Source organism: Haematobia irritans, chromosome 3 (genome assembly GCF_050003625.1).
Source record: "Haematobia irritans isolate KBUSLIRL chromosome 3, ASM5000362v1, whole genome shotgun sequence".
NCBI lineage: Eukaryota > Metazoa > Arthropoda > Insecta > Diptera > Muscidae > Haematobia > Haematobia irritans.
In genome coordinates, this window is record NC_134399.1 from 69,446,620 (window position 1) to 69,466,577 (window position 19,958).

A 19,958-nucleotide genomic window follows, 5' to 3' on the forward strand; every position below is an offset into this window, starting at 1 on the left:
CAAAGACACCATGTGTCTTTCTCGTCTCCTTCTGGATGTTGCAAACATATGCACTAACTTATAATACACTGTTCCACAGTGTGGCGCAGGGTATAAATATGAGTCCAGGATTAATTCGCGTAAAGCGAGAGTGGCCGTATTGGCAGATATGTTATAGTAGTATATTGGACGCACGTATACTGCAAGTAATTTTTGTAGTTTTTTTGGGCGTACGAGAAACAGAAATAAATTAAAATAAAATAACATAAATTAAAAAATTCGCGCGATTCTTAATACGGTTTCATTTCTGACAGGCTGTAAAGTCAAATATGACTAAGCGTAGGGATCTTTTGCAGTACATATTATGTCTAATGAGACTCCAGGGGCATAATCAGGGGATTAATTTCATAATGAAATAAGTCCGCAATTTTGTGAACTTATTTAATTTTTTATTTTGGCGAGTAATTTCATGGGGACTTATTTCATGGAGCCGTTCTGGATGATGATTTGCCAAAAAATACTGAGACGTCACTTTAAACTGTCAGCAGACAGCTGCCAGACAACCGAGTGATTTATTTTAAAAAACATAATCCTCATAAAAACACCCTTTATATGTTGTCAAATTTTAATTTTCGCAACTATAGGAATTACATATTTTTCAAATATATATAGGCCACCATGTATTTGTCCATACTGTAGCCATATCTTATTTGCTTTCTTTTATAAAAGCATGAATATAAATATGTCAACTTGACTGGTGCGATATCTCGTATTTTGCGATTTTTTTTTGTATAATGTGTGAATTTATATATCCCTTAAGTTCTTAAATATAAAAGACATAATGTGCCATAGTATGTGAAATTGTAAACAGATTTTTTCATCATTTTCGTTAAGCCACAAATTGCGACCTTGAAAAAATTAGCATTTTCTTATGGCGGATATGTGGGTGGGTGGGCTTCATGGCTCCTATGGGCCTATAAAAAGGCCTTCTCATCCTTTTTGGATGGCCTTTTGTCGTCGTATAATAAAATTGTGTCATTGTAATTGAAGCGTAAATGTTTGTGCAAATGTGTGTGTGTGTAAGTATGTATGTCACGAAAAGCATAACTTGCAAGTGTTAATATAAGTGTGACAGGGTCTAAATACGGGTGTGTGTGTTTGAGCATGTGTGAAAGTTTGTGATACTCACCAATTACAGTCAAGTAGACTAACAACACTAAAGGCGGATGTGATGAAACTTGACACTCATAAGGACCCTCGTCACGTTCGTTGGCGTATTGGATTAAAAGTTTCCAATCATTTGGTTCTTCAAACTCCAGCGAATATCTGGAATCTCCGCTATATGTGTGGCGGCCAAATGTAATAAGTGCCAGTTCGTCGCCTTTTCGCCGCATCCATGATACCTTTTTTTTTGCGTTTCATTTCATTTCATTCGTTTGTTGCGTAGCGATGTGTGGGCATGGGCGTGGGGTTGGTACGGTTGATTTGAGTATAAGTTTAGGTTCGGTTGAATTCAGTTTCGTTGAATGGTTTCAGAGTTTTTTTTTTTTGCCGAAAATCACACAATGGAAAGAGAAAAGAAAAGAACAAACAACACATTCATAAAATTGAGATAAAAGTGAAAAGAAAATGATGAAATTAACTAGGGAGAGCTTACACGCACACATACGAAGGCAACAACACTGTTAAATTACTTAATATAAAATATCTCTCGGTAAAGACGTGATTTAGTCCCAACAATCCCTCACAAATACCCTGTTGTGTATCAGACTTATCCACTCGGTGTTTTTTCGGTTATCCCCAGTCATTCAAGCTTCTTAGTAAACGGAAGATAAAAAGTAAATCTTGTGGTTCAAAAAAAAAAAAAAAAAAAATCATAAACAAAAAGAACAACAACGAGTATAAGAAGGTGTGGTTGGAATGGTTCTTGAATGGAGAATGTATTCGAATTCGTTAAGGATGTTTACTCAAGTACAGGGATATTAAGATCTATAGAAACACGGACATACAGAAAACAAATGAATATAATCATATATAATAGAGTGGGTCGATGTGTTAGTTGCCGTGGAGACCAACCAATTATACTCTTCTGGTCAACCAACCTGATATGTTGGTCAATTACCATAATTGTCTTTTCACGCTGTATGAGATTGCAGATAAATGGAAATATACCAATCATATTTTTCAATCCATTTTATCTTTATAGCCCAGTTAAAGATTTAACTAATCGAGGTTAAAGATCTATAATATTTAAGAACCCAACAAAAAAGCGTCGCCAAAAAAGTGGTGAACATTTTCTTTTTGGATTTGGATTTGTCAAATAAATAATTTTTATAATTTTTAATGGATTCTAACGCTTGTCGGAAACGTTTGACCTCAAATATTTTCAAAAATTCACAATTTTTTTAGATTGGATTTAGCGTTTTTTTCGACAAAATTTAAATGATTTGTACCATTTTATAAATTCTTACTCTGTTTTTAATCTATTTGAAACAAAAAAAGTTAAAATTACCCATTAAAAGAATGAACAAACCAAGTTATAAAAAATTGAATTAAAATAAATTCCTGGGTAGTTAAAATAAAGAACATCATTGGGAGTGCATCTTCTGGAACTGCTTTTAAAGTTGTGCCTTTGGAAGAACTTCCAAATTTTTTTGCTGGGATTGGTCGGATGTCCACCATTTCAGTAGCCGTTGAACTGAATTTCCATCACTTTTTAAGGTGTGATGCAAATTCAGTATTTTGGTTGTGAATTAAGAAAATATGTGATATTTTGACAAATAAATAAATTTGATGAATTTTAATGCATTATAAGGCTTGTCTGGAATATTTGATATCAAATATTTTCAAAAACTCGCAAGTTTTCTAGAATGGATTAAAAATTTTTTTCGGCAAAATTTAAATAATTTGTATCATTATATTAATTCATAATCTGTTTTTAACCTATTTGAAACAAAAAAATTTTAAATTTCCCATTAAAATTATGAAAAAAGCGAGTTATAGAAAATTGACTCAAATGAACTTCCTGTACAGTTAAAATAAAGAACATCTTTGGGAGAACATTTTTGGGCCGTTAGAAGAACTTCCAAATTTTTATACCCTAAACCACATAGTGGTTAGGGTATAATAAGTTTGATCTGCCAAAAAATATGCCTACCAGAAATGTTGATTTTAGACCCCATAAAATATATACCGATCGACTCAGAATCACCTCCTGAATCGATCTAGCGCTTGGTGTCCGTCCGTCCGTCTGTCCATGTATTTGTTGTTCACAGGATTCCGGTCGCAATTATTGTGATGAAATTTGGTACAGGGAGTTTCTTGGGCACAAGGACGAACGCTATTGAATTTGGATCAAATCGGATCATATTTAGATATAGCTCCCATATATATGTATCGCCCGATTTCGACAAATGAGGTCACGTTGCACTTTTTTACTTACCGATCGTCGTCAAATTTAGCACAAAATAATCTTCTGCATCACCCTTTAAGTCTGCAAAATTTCATCGAAATCGGTTCAGATTTAGATATAGCTCCCATATATATGTATCCCCCGATTATGCCAAATTAGGTCGTAAAACCCATATTTATCAACCGATCTTACTCAAAGTTGGCTAAATGTAATCTTCTATAGCACTAACTATATGTGCAAAAAATCACCGAAATCGGTTCAGATTTAGCTATAGCTCCCATATATATGTACCGCCCGATTTTTCTAAATTTGGCCATAAAACCCTTATTTATCAACCCATCTTACTCAAAGTTGGCTAGATCCAGTCCTCTGTAGTACTAACGGTATGTGCAAAATTTTATCGAAAACGGTTCAGATGTAGATATAACTCCCATATATGTATCGCTAGATTTTGAAAAATTTGTCCCTAATAACCATATATTTGACCTTAGAGGCCTCATTTGTAACTGATCTTACTCAAATTTTGCACAAGGTAACATTTTGTGGTATTAATTAAGCCCGCAAAATATTATGCAAGATTTACATATAGCTTCCATATATATGCATCGCTCGTTTTTCCCAAATTTGGCCATAATACTCTTATTTATTAACAAATGTTACTCAAATTTCAAATTTTGATATACTAGCCGATCGTATTTATACGTACTTGTAGCTCTTACATAAGAAAATTGCTCGATTTTTACAAATTTGGATTTATTACCCACACTAATTGAGCGATTTTCTTTTGTTTAATAATGGGCTCAATACGAGTATTTGTGGCATAATAACCCCATAGGTTCAAAATCAACTACAGCCAGTGTTGCTAGAAGTAGGGGAAATTCCCTATTTTTATGTTTTTTTGAAATATTTAGCGTCTTTTATGGGCGTACGGCCACAATGTAGGGACATTTTCACTCAACACAATTTGTAATAATTTTTACATTTTGGTGGCTCTAGAGGAGGAAATTAGAAGCCGGTAAGGCTTGATTTTTAACAATGTGTGGTAACAACAGTTACCACTCGTGCCAAAAAAAAAAATCTAACAAAATTTGAAGATTACCACAAATTACCACAAATCTACCAAACAAATATTTCTATGGAAATTTTTGTCAAAACTTTATTCCTGTTGAAAATTTTGTCAAAATTGTATTTCTATACAAATTTTTTCAAAATATTTTTTCTATAAAAATTTTTCTCAAAATTGTATTTCTATGGACATTTTTTTTCTATAGAAAATTTATCAAAAGAAATTGGTTTATAGAAACTTTTTCCAAAATTTTATTTCTATAGAGATTTAACAAATAAAACTACTACTTTTTGGTTGCATTCTACCAACTGTGGCAATCGTGGTGGTAATACAAATTTATTTTCTGGGTTATATACGTTGCATTTTCATTTTTTAAGATAACAAAATACTTAGAACCATTTTTATTTTGTAAAATTTGTTTAAATTTAACGAAAAATATTCTAGGGAAAATTGTTTGGGAATGTATGGGAAAGTAGGAAACTTTTTTCTCCTTGTAGGGTAAACAGAACATTTTCCCTGGCAACAGTGACTATGAGCTATAGTCAGATTGAGACATAGCAAAGTCTAAAGTCAGGCGGGACCGACTATATTATACCCTGCATCACTTTTAGATCTACATTTATGATACAATCTCAAAATCTTCTAAAAATTTCTTAAGTGCTTTATATAAGGGTTTACGTTCCCATATATGTTACATGTTGAATTAGGAAGTCAATCGTTTTATTCGGGAAATCATTTTATCGTAATATAGTCCTTATCTTATCCTCGTTGTCCTTATGAAATATTTCATCGCTAATATCGTGTACTCTTCTTATAAAATTTGTAGCCGTATTCATTACGATTCGTCTAGGTTAGGTTAAAGTGGCAGCCCGATTAAGATTCAGGCTCACTTAGACTATTCAGTCCATTGTAATACCACATTAACTAAAAGTACCTATTACATATGGGCACTTCTAATTTTAACCGCTGAACCTTCTTGATTATTTTTAGAAGATAAGTTCATAATTACTTCAATTTTGATAAAATCGGTGATAAACATATTTTTCCCAAATTCCATTTTTCCAAAAATCAATTGCGCTGGTCTTTGACCCGAAGAAAGTTTATCGTTGCCAAATTTGAGGTTGAGGTACAAAAATAAATGTACAGTTAGACCGACGAACGGACAAACAAACAGACGGACTTCGCAAAAATTACTTAGAATTTGATTCTAAGACGATTGGTATACTAAACGATGTGTCTCAGGCTTGTCTTTCTTGGGATGACACACAAATGCACAAATTTATTATAACCTATACTACAGTAGTGGTGATGGGTATAATTATCAGAAAAATCTGTTGTTCGATATATTCCAAAAATATTTCCTAATGGAGAGTTTGTCCCAGACTAGTTCATGATCCCATAGGGATTGTATGTTACAAAGGGCTTTATCTTTTTCCTGAACATACATTGAAATCCGTATTCATGTGAATTTCGAAAATAACCCAACAGACAATATCGCACCCGAATGCCATAGTGTAAGGGAGACTATCATGACATTAGCTTACACAGTGGCTTCCATCATACATGATTCTTGTGGGCGATGTCCCACTAAAATGCGATACAGTCATTTTAAACATACACAACTGCCAATCGGAAGCAATATAGATGCAAAACAAATACTGCTTTACCTTACGTTAAAACTATATTTCATGCATGCCATATGCACTAAATTATTACACAAAGTAATTTAATATCATATTTCTTTCCAATTTAAGAGATTTTTTAAGCATTAGAATGCTAAAATAATTTCGTATTGCTTCCTACGCATGATAAATTTTCTGCTGGGAATTTTAAATCCTTTGGATTTTTTCAAAAGCATATCCATACTATCTTTTCCTTCCAACTATTCTGTAAAAGACATGGTTGACTTACTCGTAGTTAAAAATCTTCCTTAAAAATCCAATATTTTTTAATAAATAGTCTCTCAGTTTAAAAAGGAAATTAAGAAAGAGCAGCTAAGCGGGTTGGATTCGGCTTGTATATCATAATTTTAATCGTAACACAATATCCAATTAAACTATTTTAAGATAGTGGTATAGTTTTTCGTCCCCCTCTTATATATGCACATTCACACACGCACACACACACACACACCGTTTGTCCATATCTCTACATATTCTCATAGAGATTAATGCTTGTGTATTTGCAGCATAACGTGTGGCAAAAGCGTTTTATTTTTCCTTAAGCGTTTTTGTTTTGGTAACGAATTTCTACACCCAACCTCCCCCCCAATAAAGTGAGACTAAGGAATTTCTCCTCGGAGGGCATCTTTAAACTGTGCCAGTAACACATGCTGATGGTTTATAGCACGCACGAAGGGTCTCTAAGTGCCATTGCCGCTGCTGACATTTACTAAACGAAGTCATTTGTTTGGTTTGTTTTGGTCGAAACCTTGGAGGAGAGTAATTTTCCTTTACAACTTAACGAGTTGATGCTTTAAGTTTCATTGTACCCTCAAGTAGTTGGGAAATTTGCCAAATTGTATTCATGTTGATTAGGGTAGGTCCTCATTTCTAATCAATTTTGGGTGAAAGTAGAAGACGAAGTTTCTAAATCAAAAATGTTTTTTATTATTCACTGTGAATGTATGATGAGTAGAGAATTGGTTTGAACTCATTGATATTAGTTTCATACCTTTTACAAGGATTAGTGTAAATTACTTTTTTCATTCCATTTGGAGCACATAAAAATACCGCTATACCAACTACATATAGTCGTATATAACGACATCGGTCTGCCTTATTAAGCCTTGATTCTTGATGTTTCCTAATATAATACCAGGTAATAATAATATCAGAAACTTGTCATCAAGCCAATTTGATTGATTCTTTCAAAAACCAATTGTTTATACGAAATTTCTTTTTATTAATTTTTTTTTACTATAATACAATTTTTAAAATTTTTTTACCTGGATCCGAAGATTTAGTCCTTCACTTAAAGATTTGGGTATTGACCCCGAAATATTTTAGGAAGCTTTAATCTTTCGCTCTAAAAAAAATAAGATATACTGTTTATACCCTGCACTATTCTGTGGAACTGGGCATTATGAGTTAGTGCATACGCTCGCAACACGCAGAAGGAGACGAGATGGGAACAATGTATGGGAATAAAAAGAGGTCATTCGGTACCAAGTCTGGACTACAAGGCGGATGACCCATCAAATGCTCATAAATGCAGTTGTCGCATTGTTGTGGTAAAGAGTGATCCGTCTTCAGCGGTTAGTTTTCTTGATTTCTTGGAAGACAACTGTCAAAAAAATGATTGCATACCACTTAGAATTGACTGTTCTGCGTTGTTTTAGTGATGCGATTGCGACATGTCCCCTTTTTCCGAAAAATTAACGTTCATTTGCTTAGAAGTGCTTCGAATGTGAGCTATGTACTTTTGTTGGATTTAGCTCATCTTGAAGCCACCATACAATCGACTGCTATTCACTCTCGGGCTCATACGCGTAAATCCATGGTTCATCACCAGTCGTGATGTCATAGACGTGTTTGGACTTTGATTTATTTTTAAAGATTTTTTTGTCAAAATTTTAATTCTATAGAAAATTTTGTCAAAATTTTATTTCTGTGGAAAATTTTGTCAAAATATTATTTCTTTAGAAAATGTTGTCAAAGATTTATTTTTATAGAAAATTTTATCAAAATTTCATTTCTAAAGAAAATTTTGTCAAAATGTTATTTCTATTTCTATGGAAAATTTTGCCAAAATTTTATTTCTATTGAAAATTTTGTCAAAATTTTATTTCTATAAAAAATTTTGTCAACATTTTAGTTCTTTAGAAAATTTTGTAAAAAAAAGTATTTCAATAGAAAATTTAATTTTAAAAATTTATTTTTTTCATTTCATTTCATTTTATTGAGTACCTACACAACAAGATTAAAATCTTATAATTACAGTGCAGGATTATAAATGTTAAAACATCCCCGACTTATATTAAGTATTCACAATAATTAAATTTTAAAGATAAAAGAAAGAAATGAAAATTTAAATAAATAAAATAAAAATTAATATTAATATTAAAGAAAAAATGAAGAAAATTATTTCTGTAGAAAATTTTGTCAAAATTCATTTCTATAGAAAATTTTGTCAAAATTTTATTTCTATAAAAATTTTTCTCACAATTTTATTTCTATAGACAATTTTGTCAAAATTTTATTTCTATAGAAAGTTTTGTGTCAATTTTATTTCTATAGAAAATTTTGTCTAAATTTTGTTTCTATAGAAAGTTTTTTAAAAATTTTATTTCTATAAAAAATTTTGTTACAATTTTATTTCTTTAGAAAATTTTGTCAAAATATTATTTCTATAGAAAATTTTGTCTAAATTTTAGTTCTATGGAAAATTTTGTCAAAATTTTATTTTGTATGGCAAATTTTGACAAAATTTTACTTTTTTTCGAAAATTTTATCAACATTTTAGTTTTTTAGGAAACTGTGTAAAAAAATTTATTTCCATAGAAAATTTAATTTTAGAAATTTATTTCAATAGAAAATTTTGTCAAAATTTTATTTCTATAGAAAGTTTTGTGGAAATTTTATTTCTATAGAAAATTTTGTCTAAATTTTACTTCTATTGAAAGTTTTTAAAAAATTTTATTTCTATAAAAAATTTTGTCACAATTTTATTTCTTTAGAAAATTTTGTCAAAATATTATTTCTATAGAAAATTTTGTCAAAAATGTATTTTTATAGAAAATTTTATCAATTTTTTTTCTATAGAAAATTTTGTCAAAATTTTAGTTCTATGGAAAATTTTGTCAAAATTTTATTTTGTATGGAAAATTTTGTCAAAATTTTACATTTTTCGAAAATTTTATCAACATTTTAGTTTTTTAGAAAATTGTGTAAAAAAATTTATTTCCATAGAAAATTTAATTTTAGAAATTTATTTCTATAGAAAATTTTGTTAAGATTTAATTTTTATAGAAAATATTGTCAAAATTTTATTTCGCATTGTTGTCGTTTTTTTATTTCAGCTTAAAACCATACATTGACTAAACTACAAGAGTAGCTTAACCAACAGAGGAAAAGAATGTTTGTCAAATTTATTTGGGCAAAGCCCTATAGACTGCAAGATGGTTGGATGGACGCACGTTTCGGAATTACCACATTCCTCATCAGCATCCTCTACTTGCAGCAAAACTATCAACCAATTATCAGAATAAATTCAGGCAGTTTATTAAACCCAACAAAAACCACACTTGAACCCTCCGAAAAAAGGTTTTACATTGATAGCCGGCTTATGCCGAAATAAATTCGAAACAAACATATCTCTTTTCCTATGCCACTGTCAAATCATCGATTTGAATTCACATGGCTGGGTTTATTTTGAGCGTGCCTCCTCTTCTTTTTCCATTTGTTTTGTTTTGTTATTGTTGGTTTTGTTCTTTAAGCATTGTTGTCGTTTTTTTATTTCAGCTTAAAACCATACATTGACTAAACTACAAGAGTAGCTTAACCAACAGAGGAAAAGAATGTTTGTCAAATTTATTTGGGCAAAGCCCTATAGACTGCAAGATGGTTGGATGGACGCACGTTTCGGAATTACCACATTCCTCATCAGCATCCTCTACTTGCAGCAAAACTATCAACCAATTATCAGAATAAATTCAGGCAGTTTATTAAACCCAACAAAAACCACACTTGAACCCTCCGAAAAAAGGTTTTACATTGATAGCCGGCTTATGCCGAAATAAATTCGAAACAAACATATCTCTTTTCCTCTGTTGGTTAAGCTATGTTTGTTTCGAATTTATTTCGGCATAAGCCGGCTATCAATGTAAAACCTTTTTTCGGAGGGTTCAAGTGTGGTTTTTGTTGGGTTTAATAAACTGCCTGAATTTATTCTGATAATTGGTTGATAGTTTTGCTGCAAGTAGAGGATGCTGATGAGGAATGTGGTAATTCCGAAACGTGCGTCCATCCAACCATCTTGCAGTCTATAGGGCTTTGCCCAAATAAATTTGACAAACATTCTTTTCCTCTGTTGGTTAAGCTACTCTTGTAGTTTAGTCAATGTATGGTTTTAAGCTGAAATAAAAAAACGACAACAATGCTTAAAGAACAAAACCAACAATAACAAAACAAAACAAAAAAAATTTTATTTCTATAAAAATTTTTGTCACAATTGTATTTCTATAGAAAACTTTGTCAAAATTGTATTTCTATAGAAAATTTTGTCAAAATTTTATTTCTAGAGAAAATTTTGTCTAAATTTTAATTCTATAGAAATTTTTTTTAAAAATTTTATTTCTATAAAAAATTTTGTCACAATTTTATTGCTATAGAAAATTTTGTCAAAAGTTTAGAAAATTTTATTTCTATAGAAAATTTTATTTCTATAGAAAACTTTGTCAAATTTTTTTTCTACGGAAAATTTTGTCAAAATTTTTTTTCTATAGAAAGTTTTGTGTAAATTTTATTTCTATAGAAAATTTTGTCTAAATTTTATTTCTATAGAAAGTTTTTTAAAAATTTTATTTCTATAAAAAATTTTGTCACAATTTTATTTCTTTAGAAAATTTTGTCAAAATATTATTTCTATAGAAAATTTTGTCTAAATTTTAGTTCTATGGAAAATTTTGTCAAAATTTTATTTTGTATGGCAAATTTTGACAAAATTTTACTTTTTTCGAAAATTTTATCAACATTTTAGTTTTTTAGGAAATTGTGTAAAAAAATTTATTGCCATGGAAAATTTAATTTTAGAAATTTATTTCAATAGAAAATTTTGTCAAAATTTTATTTCTATAGAAAGTTTTGTGTACATTTTATTTCTATAGAAAATTTTGTATAAATTTTATTTCTATTGAAAGTTTTTAAAAAATTTTATTTCTATAAAAAATTTTGTCACAATTTTATTTCTTTAGAAAATTTTGTCAAAATATTATTTATATAGAAAATTTTGTCAAAAATTTATTTTTATAGAAAATTCTATCATTTTTTTCTATAGAAAATTTTGTCAAAATTTTAGTTCTATGGAAAATTTTGTCGAAATTTTATTTTGTATGGAAAATTTTGTCAAAATTTTAGTTCTATGGAAAATTTTATCAACATTTTAGTTTTTTAGAAAATTGTGTAAAAAAATTTATTTCCATAGAAAATTTAATTTTAGAAATTTATTTCTATAGAAAATTTTGTTAAGATTTAATTTTTATAGAAAATATTGTCAAAATTTTATTTCTATAAAAATTTTTGTCACAATTGTATTTCTATAGAAAACTTTGTCAAAATTGTATTTCTATAGAAAATTTTGTCAAAATTTTATTTCTAGAGAAAATTTTGTCTAAATTTTAATTCTATAGAAATTTTTTTTAAAAATTTTATTTCTATAAAAAATTTTGTCACAATTTTATTGCTATAGAAAATTTTGTCAAAAGTTTAGAAAATTTTATTTCTATAGAAAATTTTATTTCTATAGAAAACTTTGTCAAATTTTTTTTCTACGGAAAATTTTGTCAAAATTTTATTTCTATAGAAAGTTTTGTGTAAATTTTATTTCTATAGAAAATTTTGTCTAAATTTTATTTCTATAGAAAGTTTTTTAAAAATTTTATTTCTATAAAAAATTTTGTCACAATTTTATTTCTTTAGAAAATTTTGTCAAAATATTATTTCTATAGAAAATTTTGTCTAAATTTTAGTTCTATGGAAAATTTTGTCAAAATTTTATTTTGTATGGCAAATTTTGACAAAATTTTACTTTTTTCGAAAATTTTATCAACATTTTAGTTTTTTAGGAAATTGTGTAAAAAAATTTATTGCCATGGAAAATTTAATTTTAGAAATTTATTTCAATAGAAAATTTTGTCAAAATTTTATTTCTATAGAAAGTTTTGTGTACATTTTATTTCTATAGAAAATTTTGTATAAATTTTATTTCTATTGAAAGTTTTTAAAAAATTTTATTTCTATAAAAAATTTTGTCACAATTTTATTTCTTTAGAAAATTTTGTCAAAATATTATTTATATAGAAAATTTTGTCAAAAATTTATTTTTATAGAAAATTCTATCATTTTTTTTTTCTATAGAAAATTTTGTCAAAATTTTAGTTCTATGGAAAATTTTGTCGAAATTTTATTTTGTATGGAAAATTTTGTCAAAATTTTAGTTCTATGGAAAATTTTATCAACATTTTAGTTTTTTAGAAAATTGTGTAAAAAAATTTATTTCCATAGAAAATTTAATTTTAGAAATTTATTTCTATAGAAAATTTTGTCAAGATTTAATTTTTATAGAAAATATTGTCAAAATTTTATTTCTATAAAAATTTTTGTCACAATTGTATTTCTATAGAAAACTTTGTCAAAATTGTATTTCTATAGAAAATTTTGTAAAAATTTCATTTTTATAGAAAATATTGTCAAAATTTTATTTCTATAAAAATTTTTCTCACAATTGTATTTCTATAGAAAATTTTGTCAAAATTTTATTTCTATAGAAAATTTTGTCTAAATTTTAATTCTTTAGAAAATTTTTTAAAAATTTTATTTCTATAAAAAATTTTGTCACAATTTTATTGCTATAGAAAATTTTGTCAAAAGTTTAGAAAATTTTATTTCTATAGAAAATTTTATCAAAATTTTTTTCTACGGAAAATTTTGTCAAAATTTTATTTCAATAGAAAATTTTATCAAAATTTTATTTCTATAGAAAATTTTGTCAAAATTTTATTTTTATAGAAGCTTTTGTCAAAATTTTATTTCTATAGAAAATTTTGTCCAAATTTTATTTCAATAGAAGCTTTTGTCAAAATTTTATTTTTATAGAAAATTTTGTTCAAAATTTTATTTCTATAGAAAATTTTGTACAAAATTTTATTTCTATAGAACATTTTGTTCAAAATTTTATTTCTATAGAAAATTTTGTCACAATTTTATTTCAATAGAAAATTTTTTCAAAATGTTATTTCTATAGAAAATTTTCCATTTTTTTCACAAAACAGTTTACTTATTTTTCTGTGTATATTCTAAATAGAAGCGTTGGTGTTATGTCAATTTACTCGTAATTTCATGTTTTCAATATCAAAGTCAGAAAAGTATCATACTGTCTTAAAAATAGATTGCCGTCTATACTATAATTAATATATTCTCAGGTGAAGTTTTGACAGCTTACTGGCCTTGAAAAGTCTACACCCAAAATAGATAAAGTGAATAATTAATCTCTTCTCTGCCAAAGCTCTGACAGTATACTGGATTAGTGACTTTGCTGCTAATTTCAAAAAGACTTTAAAATTTACACTGGCAAAGTACAAACAAACAACAAAGTTATTTTTATACTCTCTCAAATAATTATTTTGTTTTCAGTAAAAAATTCCAATTAATTTATTTGGATTGCTTTGTACATCCATGATATACTTTGTTTTTGTATTTAAGAAAAATCAACATCTAATTGCTTGTTGTAGATTTAAGCCCTTACCAAAAGTACGAAGAAACCAACACCTGGCAGAAGACATTGATCCACCGTTCGCCATCCCATTGGTAATTGTGTTGATTTAAGATATTCGACGCCTTAAGTAAACAACATTTCAGAAATTTCACACCCACAGGGAAGGTGTATAAAAGAAAGAAAAACAACAAAACAACATGGAAAACACTTTTGGTTAATTCCCTTGTCCTAAATTATTTAAATCCTCCAAGGATTTATTAATCACAAGCACACATTTTACTTTCCCGGCATATCCTTTTTAGTTGCCTTACTTCACGTTTTCGCCGGATTTCTTAATGAGATAGACGTTACTGTTTAAGTATTTTTTCCCTGCATAGGCCAGTGGTCCAAAACACTATTGTGTCTCGTCTAAAGGGGCTTACAAATCTCATTCGTGTTTCATTATCCCCTGTGCGTGCATTCGAAGGACCATTGTTAACAATATTCAATTTATGCTTTCCAACTTAACAAGAACCGCAAGTAATTTTCTATTGGATGGGTATGATGGTCATCTTTTTGTCGATTTCAGAGCATCCTTGTGGCTATCCAACACGGGGAAATGTGAAAGGTAGGAAATTATTCCAGTTGTGAGTTGTGAAGTGACCTTAAAGAAACTGAATATGGACATTGAACTCTTATTGGTTTAGTTAAGTTTTAGTGTCTGTCTACTAACTCAAGCCATTTAACCAATCAGTTCATTGCGATACCACACAAGACGTCTTATAAGACATATCAATATATTTCTCTCTATTGAGTGTAAATAATGAAAAGTATTTACACCCACAGACAATCATTGTTGTTAGATTTTTTCGAGAGAAATCTTCAAAATTTCGTTAGTACATCCCCAACCGTTATATGAAAAATCTCCAAACATATAATTATAATAATGTATGGTATATGGATTTTATTCTATAACTGTAAGACTAAAGTCGAGAAGGGTCCATTATATTATACCCTTCTCCACTTTGTAGACCAAAAGCTTTGATATCATCTGAAATCCTTCAAATTTGTTTGGAGCTGTATACACTCTCAAAAAAAAAAAAGTATATAAGGCCGTAGGTTCAGCCAGGCCGAATCTTATGCACCCTCCTCCATGGATTGCGTAGAAACTTCTACTACACGCACAGAAAAACCATGTTTGGACATGGTTGCCGCATCCAATTAATGCTTATCTAGAGCATGTAATTGCCGCGAAAACCATGTATTTTGTCTTTGTAAAAATAGTTTTCGAGCGGAGAAAAATGTATGGTGGCAATAAGCATTTGAATGGTTCTCAAATACCACAAACATGTTCTATCATTTAAATGATAGAATTTGAGACCATTACATGGTCGGGTAAATCATGTACCTGACCATTCATTTTTTTTACTTTTTTACAGGGAAAAAAGTATTTTTATAGGTTAAGTATAGACATGTCTAGAACCATTACATAGCCATAAAAACCATTTACATTTTTTTCGTGACCATTTAATTTTTTAACTTTTTTGCAGGGAAAAGAATTTTATAAAAACATTGAGCAGGTACACACGATTTTCATTTTACGCGTCAGTCGTGTGTTGATTGTTTCTTGGAATGGACGGAAAATACGGATTTACTGTGTTTTGTGTTAATTTATTTATTCAGAAGTGGCACGTGGTTTTATGTGAACACAAAAAGGGAAAGAGTAATTGAAATGTAAATGTACCTGTTTTTTGTTATGCATTTTGCTATATGGATCATTTATTTTTATTTGCAGTTACATGATGTCTGCGTTTGTAAGTTTGATAGGCACGATGTAAATATGAAATAATTACTTATTATTGTTGAAATTGAAATAAAATAGAGTGTGTAAATATATATGATGTTTGCTTGAACGGCATTATAAATACAAATAAACAATGAATTAGTTTATAAATAAATAAAAACAAACAAATAAAGTTAATTTTGTGTTTCTTTTTTTCACGAGGCGTCCTTTTTTCGACGATGAAAAAAGTTTTTTCATAAAGATCAAAACATTTTAGGTTGTGACCATGTTCTTTTAACTAGGAGAAAAACATTTTTAATGAATACCATAACATTTTAAATCGTGACCATTGTCTTTTCATTCAAACAAAATTCTTTTTATCAATATAATAACATTTTAGATGAGGACAATTATATTTTTCTTAGAACCATGTTCACTGAGCCAACATTGTTGCAGGTTAAAATGTTACATGGTCTCCGCAAAAATAGCTCCTATCATATTATTTTGCTCTTCGAATATGATTGTGACAATCATGTTTCTTCTCTGCGTGTAAAGTCAAAGTATCTCAGAACTTCTTAACATCGTTAGACAAAAAAAAAATACATATTAAATACCAACATAATTCAGTTTTTGAACGGTATATATAGGGGAGTGTATAAATAATTACGAACCGATATGCCCCAATTTTATAGCGATAATTAGAGAGCCAGAAATGGAACATGGGGTTATTCGGGGGCAAAATATAATTATGAACCGATAGGGACCAATTTTTGCGTGATTAGTACCAAATATTTGCAGGACAAGATGAAATTTGTTTATCCCGGAGGCTCAAGAAGTAAAATTTGGGGACCGATATGGACCTATTTTCCATATCGGTACAAAATCTGGGGATTGGTTTAAAATGGGGGTTATATAGAATTATGGACCGATATGGACCAATTTTTGCATGGTTATTAGAGACCATATACTAACATCATGTACCAAATTTCAGCCGGATCGAATGAAATTTGCTTCTCTTAGAGGCTCCGCAATCCAAATCTGGGGATCGGTTTATATGAGGGCTATATATAATTATAAACCGATATGGATCACTTTTTGCATGGTTGTTAGCGGTCATATAATAACGCAATGTAAATTTTGTCAAAATGTTATTACTATACAAAATTTTTCCAACTTTTATTTCTATAGAAAATTTTGTCAAAATTTTATTACTATACAAAATTTTGTCAAGATTTTATTTCTATACAAAATTTTGTCAAAATTTAGTTCTATAGAAAGTTTTGTCAAAATTTTATTTCTATAGAAAATTTTGTCAAAATTTTATTTCTATAGAAAATTTTGTCAAAATTTTATTTCTATAGAAAATTTTGTCAAAATTTTATTACTATAGAAAATTTTGTCAAAATTTTATTTCTATAGAAAATTTTGTCAAAATTTTATTTCTTTATAAAATTTTGTCAAAACTTTATTTCTATAAAAAATTTTGTCAGACTGAATTTTTTATTTTTGTTTAATATATACCCCGTATGGACTAACTTACAATTTGGAAGACGATGTCAAGAAGAATTAAGATACCTTGCCATCGGTAAGTATTACCACAACCCAAGTAAATCGATTGTGGATAACAGTCTTTAGTACAAGATTATATGCAATCCATGGTGGAGGGTACATAAGATTCGGCATGGCCGAACTTACGGCCGTATATACTTGTTTTTTATTATAATGAGAGATTTAATAATCTTTCATATAAGGTCAATTTTTTTTTGAGTGCCAACAAAATGATAAAACTGCCATACATCCTGATCCATCTTGGAGTAAATGGTATTGAGATATAACAAAAAACTACCTTTCAATTATTGTGACCATCTCAGCTTTTTTTTAACTCCAAAGAAAATGCCTCTATTTGTGCTAACTTAAGAAGCAAATAATTTAAGTACAACTTTGAGATTGTCGATACTTAACTTGAAAATATTCTCCCTTCAAATATCCCTTTCGGCCAATAATCCTTAATTTGTTCTGGATTTTCTTTTAAGCCTACAGCTTTTCAAGTTTTTCATTGTCTTATGGCTTCAATTTTGTGGTCTATAACACAGTTAAATGATTTCGGTTTTCCATTGAACTTATCTTAGTTAGGGGAGACTTTGAGCATACATATTTGGGTGTGTGTGTGTATTTGTGTGCGTGTGTATGCTTAAGTCTCTTTGTTTGTTAGCTGGAATTTTGTTAGGCTCACTATACAACTAACCTTGGGGGCAAATTAAATTTTCTTAGAATACCAAAAAACAAAGAAACAACAAAAAAAATAAATAACAAAGCTTCTGGAAAAATGTCCTTGCATACGAACATCGTCGAATGGTAGTGAAGGATACTGATATCCATACAAAATCAAATCGCTGTATGTGATACAACGCATATGCCTTCAGGGTCCCCATGGAGCGTGGTTGAGTATTGCCAAACATATAATGCGTTATTTTCACACTGGTTTCCAATTCCGGTTTTCCTACAGTGTAAAATATGGTTTGACAGATGGTTAGAGTTCTGCTACCGTTAATGGCGGTAATGGTAATCACTGGTACTAGCTCTTGCTTTTGTTGCAAATAATAAATTATGATTTGGCAAATGCTGAGCCGTTGTCATCGTCGTCTATGAAAATGTCACTGTTAACTGTAACTTATTATGAGCCTACTCGTTACGCCGGAAAGTCATTTGTTTTAATCATCTACAGAGGCGCATATCACACAAATTTTAATCGGATTTATGGTAATGTTATTATAGGCTTTCTCTTTGTAACTTAAAGCATCTGACATGTAATATAAAGGAAATTAATAATTCATGGCATATGCCATCAAGGGTTTAGTTTTACAAACGAAGATTTCCTTTGATATTGGTTTTTGAATTTTTGTATTACAATACACTGAAAAAAAAAATATTGTCGTGAGGCCAAAGATTTCATGTCCTTAAAATACGAATGCAGATTTTGCTTAGCATAGAAGACGCATTTCTCGAATATAAAGTTTTTTTCCTTGTCCAAAAGTCGATAAACTTTTCAATGAAGTCGTATTATCCTTATAATTAAGTGATGTGACTTAAAAATGGGTATCATAACATGAAAGAAAAATTTTTCGGGCTAAGGTCAACTTGACTTTAATAATTCAGAAAAATTCTTTAAAATTTTTTGTCTCTTTGCATCTTGCCGACAAAGAAAAAAATCGGTCAAATACAGGACATGTTTTTCAACACTTTATTTTAAAGACGTTTTTTACTTGAAACATGGCATAATTTCTACTGGAAGTCAAGTCTGAATTTGGAAAATAAAGTTGTCGTTAACTCGTTTTTAAGGAACTTTGTTAGCATATGAAGAAAAAAGGTGAAAAAAAAAAACAAAACATTAAAATTTGCTTCCTAGAAGCAAGAACACAAAACCCAAATTTAAAAGAGAATTGTGTCCCGAAAGTATCCTTACCTGTATTCAATACAAAATTTTGTCAACATTTTTTTTATAGAAAGTTTTTTCAAAATTTTATTTCTATAGTCTATAGTTATATATAGCTGATCCCCAAAAATAATTTACCAAAATTTTATTTCTATAGAAAATTTTGTCAACATTTTATTACTATACAAAATTTTGTCAAGATTTTATTTCTATACAAAATTTTGTCAAAATTTTATTTCTATAGAAAATTTGTCAAAATTTTATTTCTATATAAAATTTTGCCAACATTTTATTTCTATAGAAAATTTTGTCAAAATTTTATTTCTATATAAAATTTTGTCAAAAACTTTATTTTTATAAAAAATTTTGTCAAACATTTATTTCTGTAGAAAATTTGTCAAACTGAATTATATACGTATTTAATTGGGCTTTTTATACCCTCCACCATAGGATGGGGGTATATTAACTTTGTCATTCCGTTTGTAACACATCGAAATATTGTTCTAAGACCCCATAAAGTATATATATTCTGGGTCGTGGTCAAATTCTGAGTCGATCTAAGCATGTCCGTCCGTCCGTCCGTCTGTCCGTCTGTCCGGCTGTCCGTCCGTCTGTGGAAATCACGCTAACTTCCGAGCGAAACAAGCTATCGACTTGAAACTTGGCACAAGTAGTTGTTATTGATGTAGGTCGGATGGTATCGGACCACGTTTACGTATAGCCCCCATATAAACCGATCCCCAAATTTGGCTTGGGGAGCCTCCCGGAGCAGCAAAATTCATCCGATCCGGTTGAAATTTGGTACCTGATGTTAGTATACGGCCTCTAACAACCATGCAAAAATTGGTCCATATCGGTCCATAATTATATATAG

At 29.2% G+C, this 19,958-nt stretch overlaps 1 protein-coding gene across 1 annotated transcript in view; it reads right to left on the reverse strand.

The window, feature by feature from the left end:
- The window catches only part of dpr14 (defective proboscis extension response 14), a 206,463-nt gene that overhangs the window by 132,059 nt on the left and 54,446 nt on the right, over nt 1–19,958 (reverse strand). Inside the window, exon 3 of the mRNA XM_075300973.1 lies at nt 1,169–1,382. Within this exon, the coding sequence (XP_075157088.1) occupies nt 1,169–1,382 (214 nt within the window). The remainder of the gene's footprint in view (nt 1–1,168; nt 1,383–19,958) is intronic.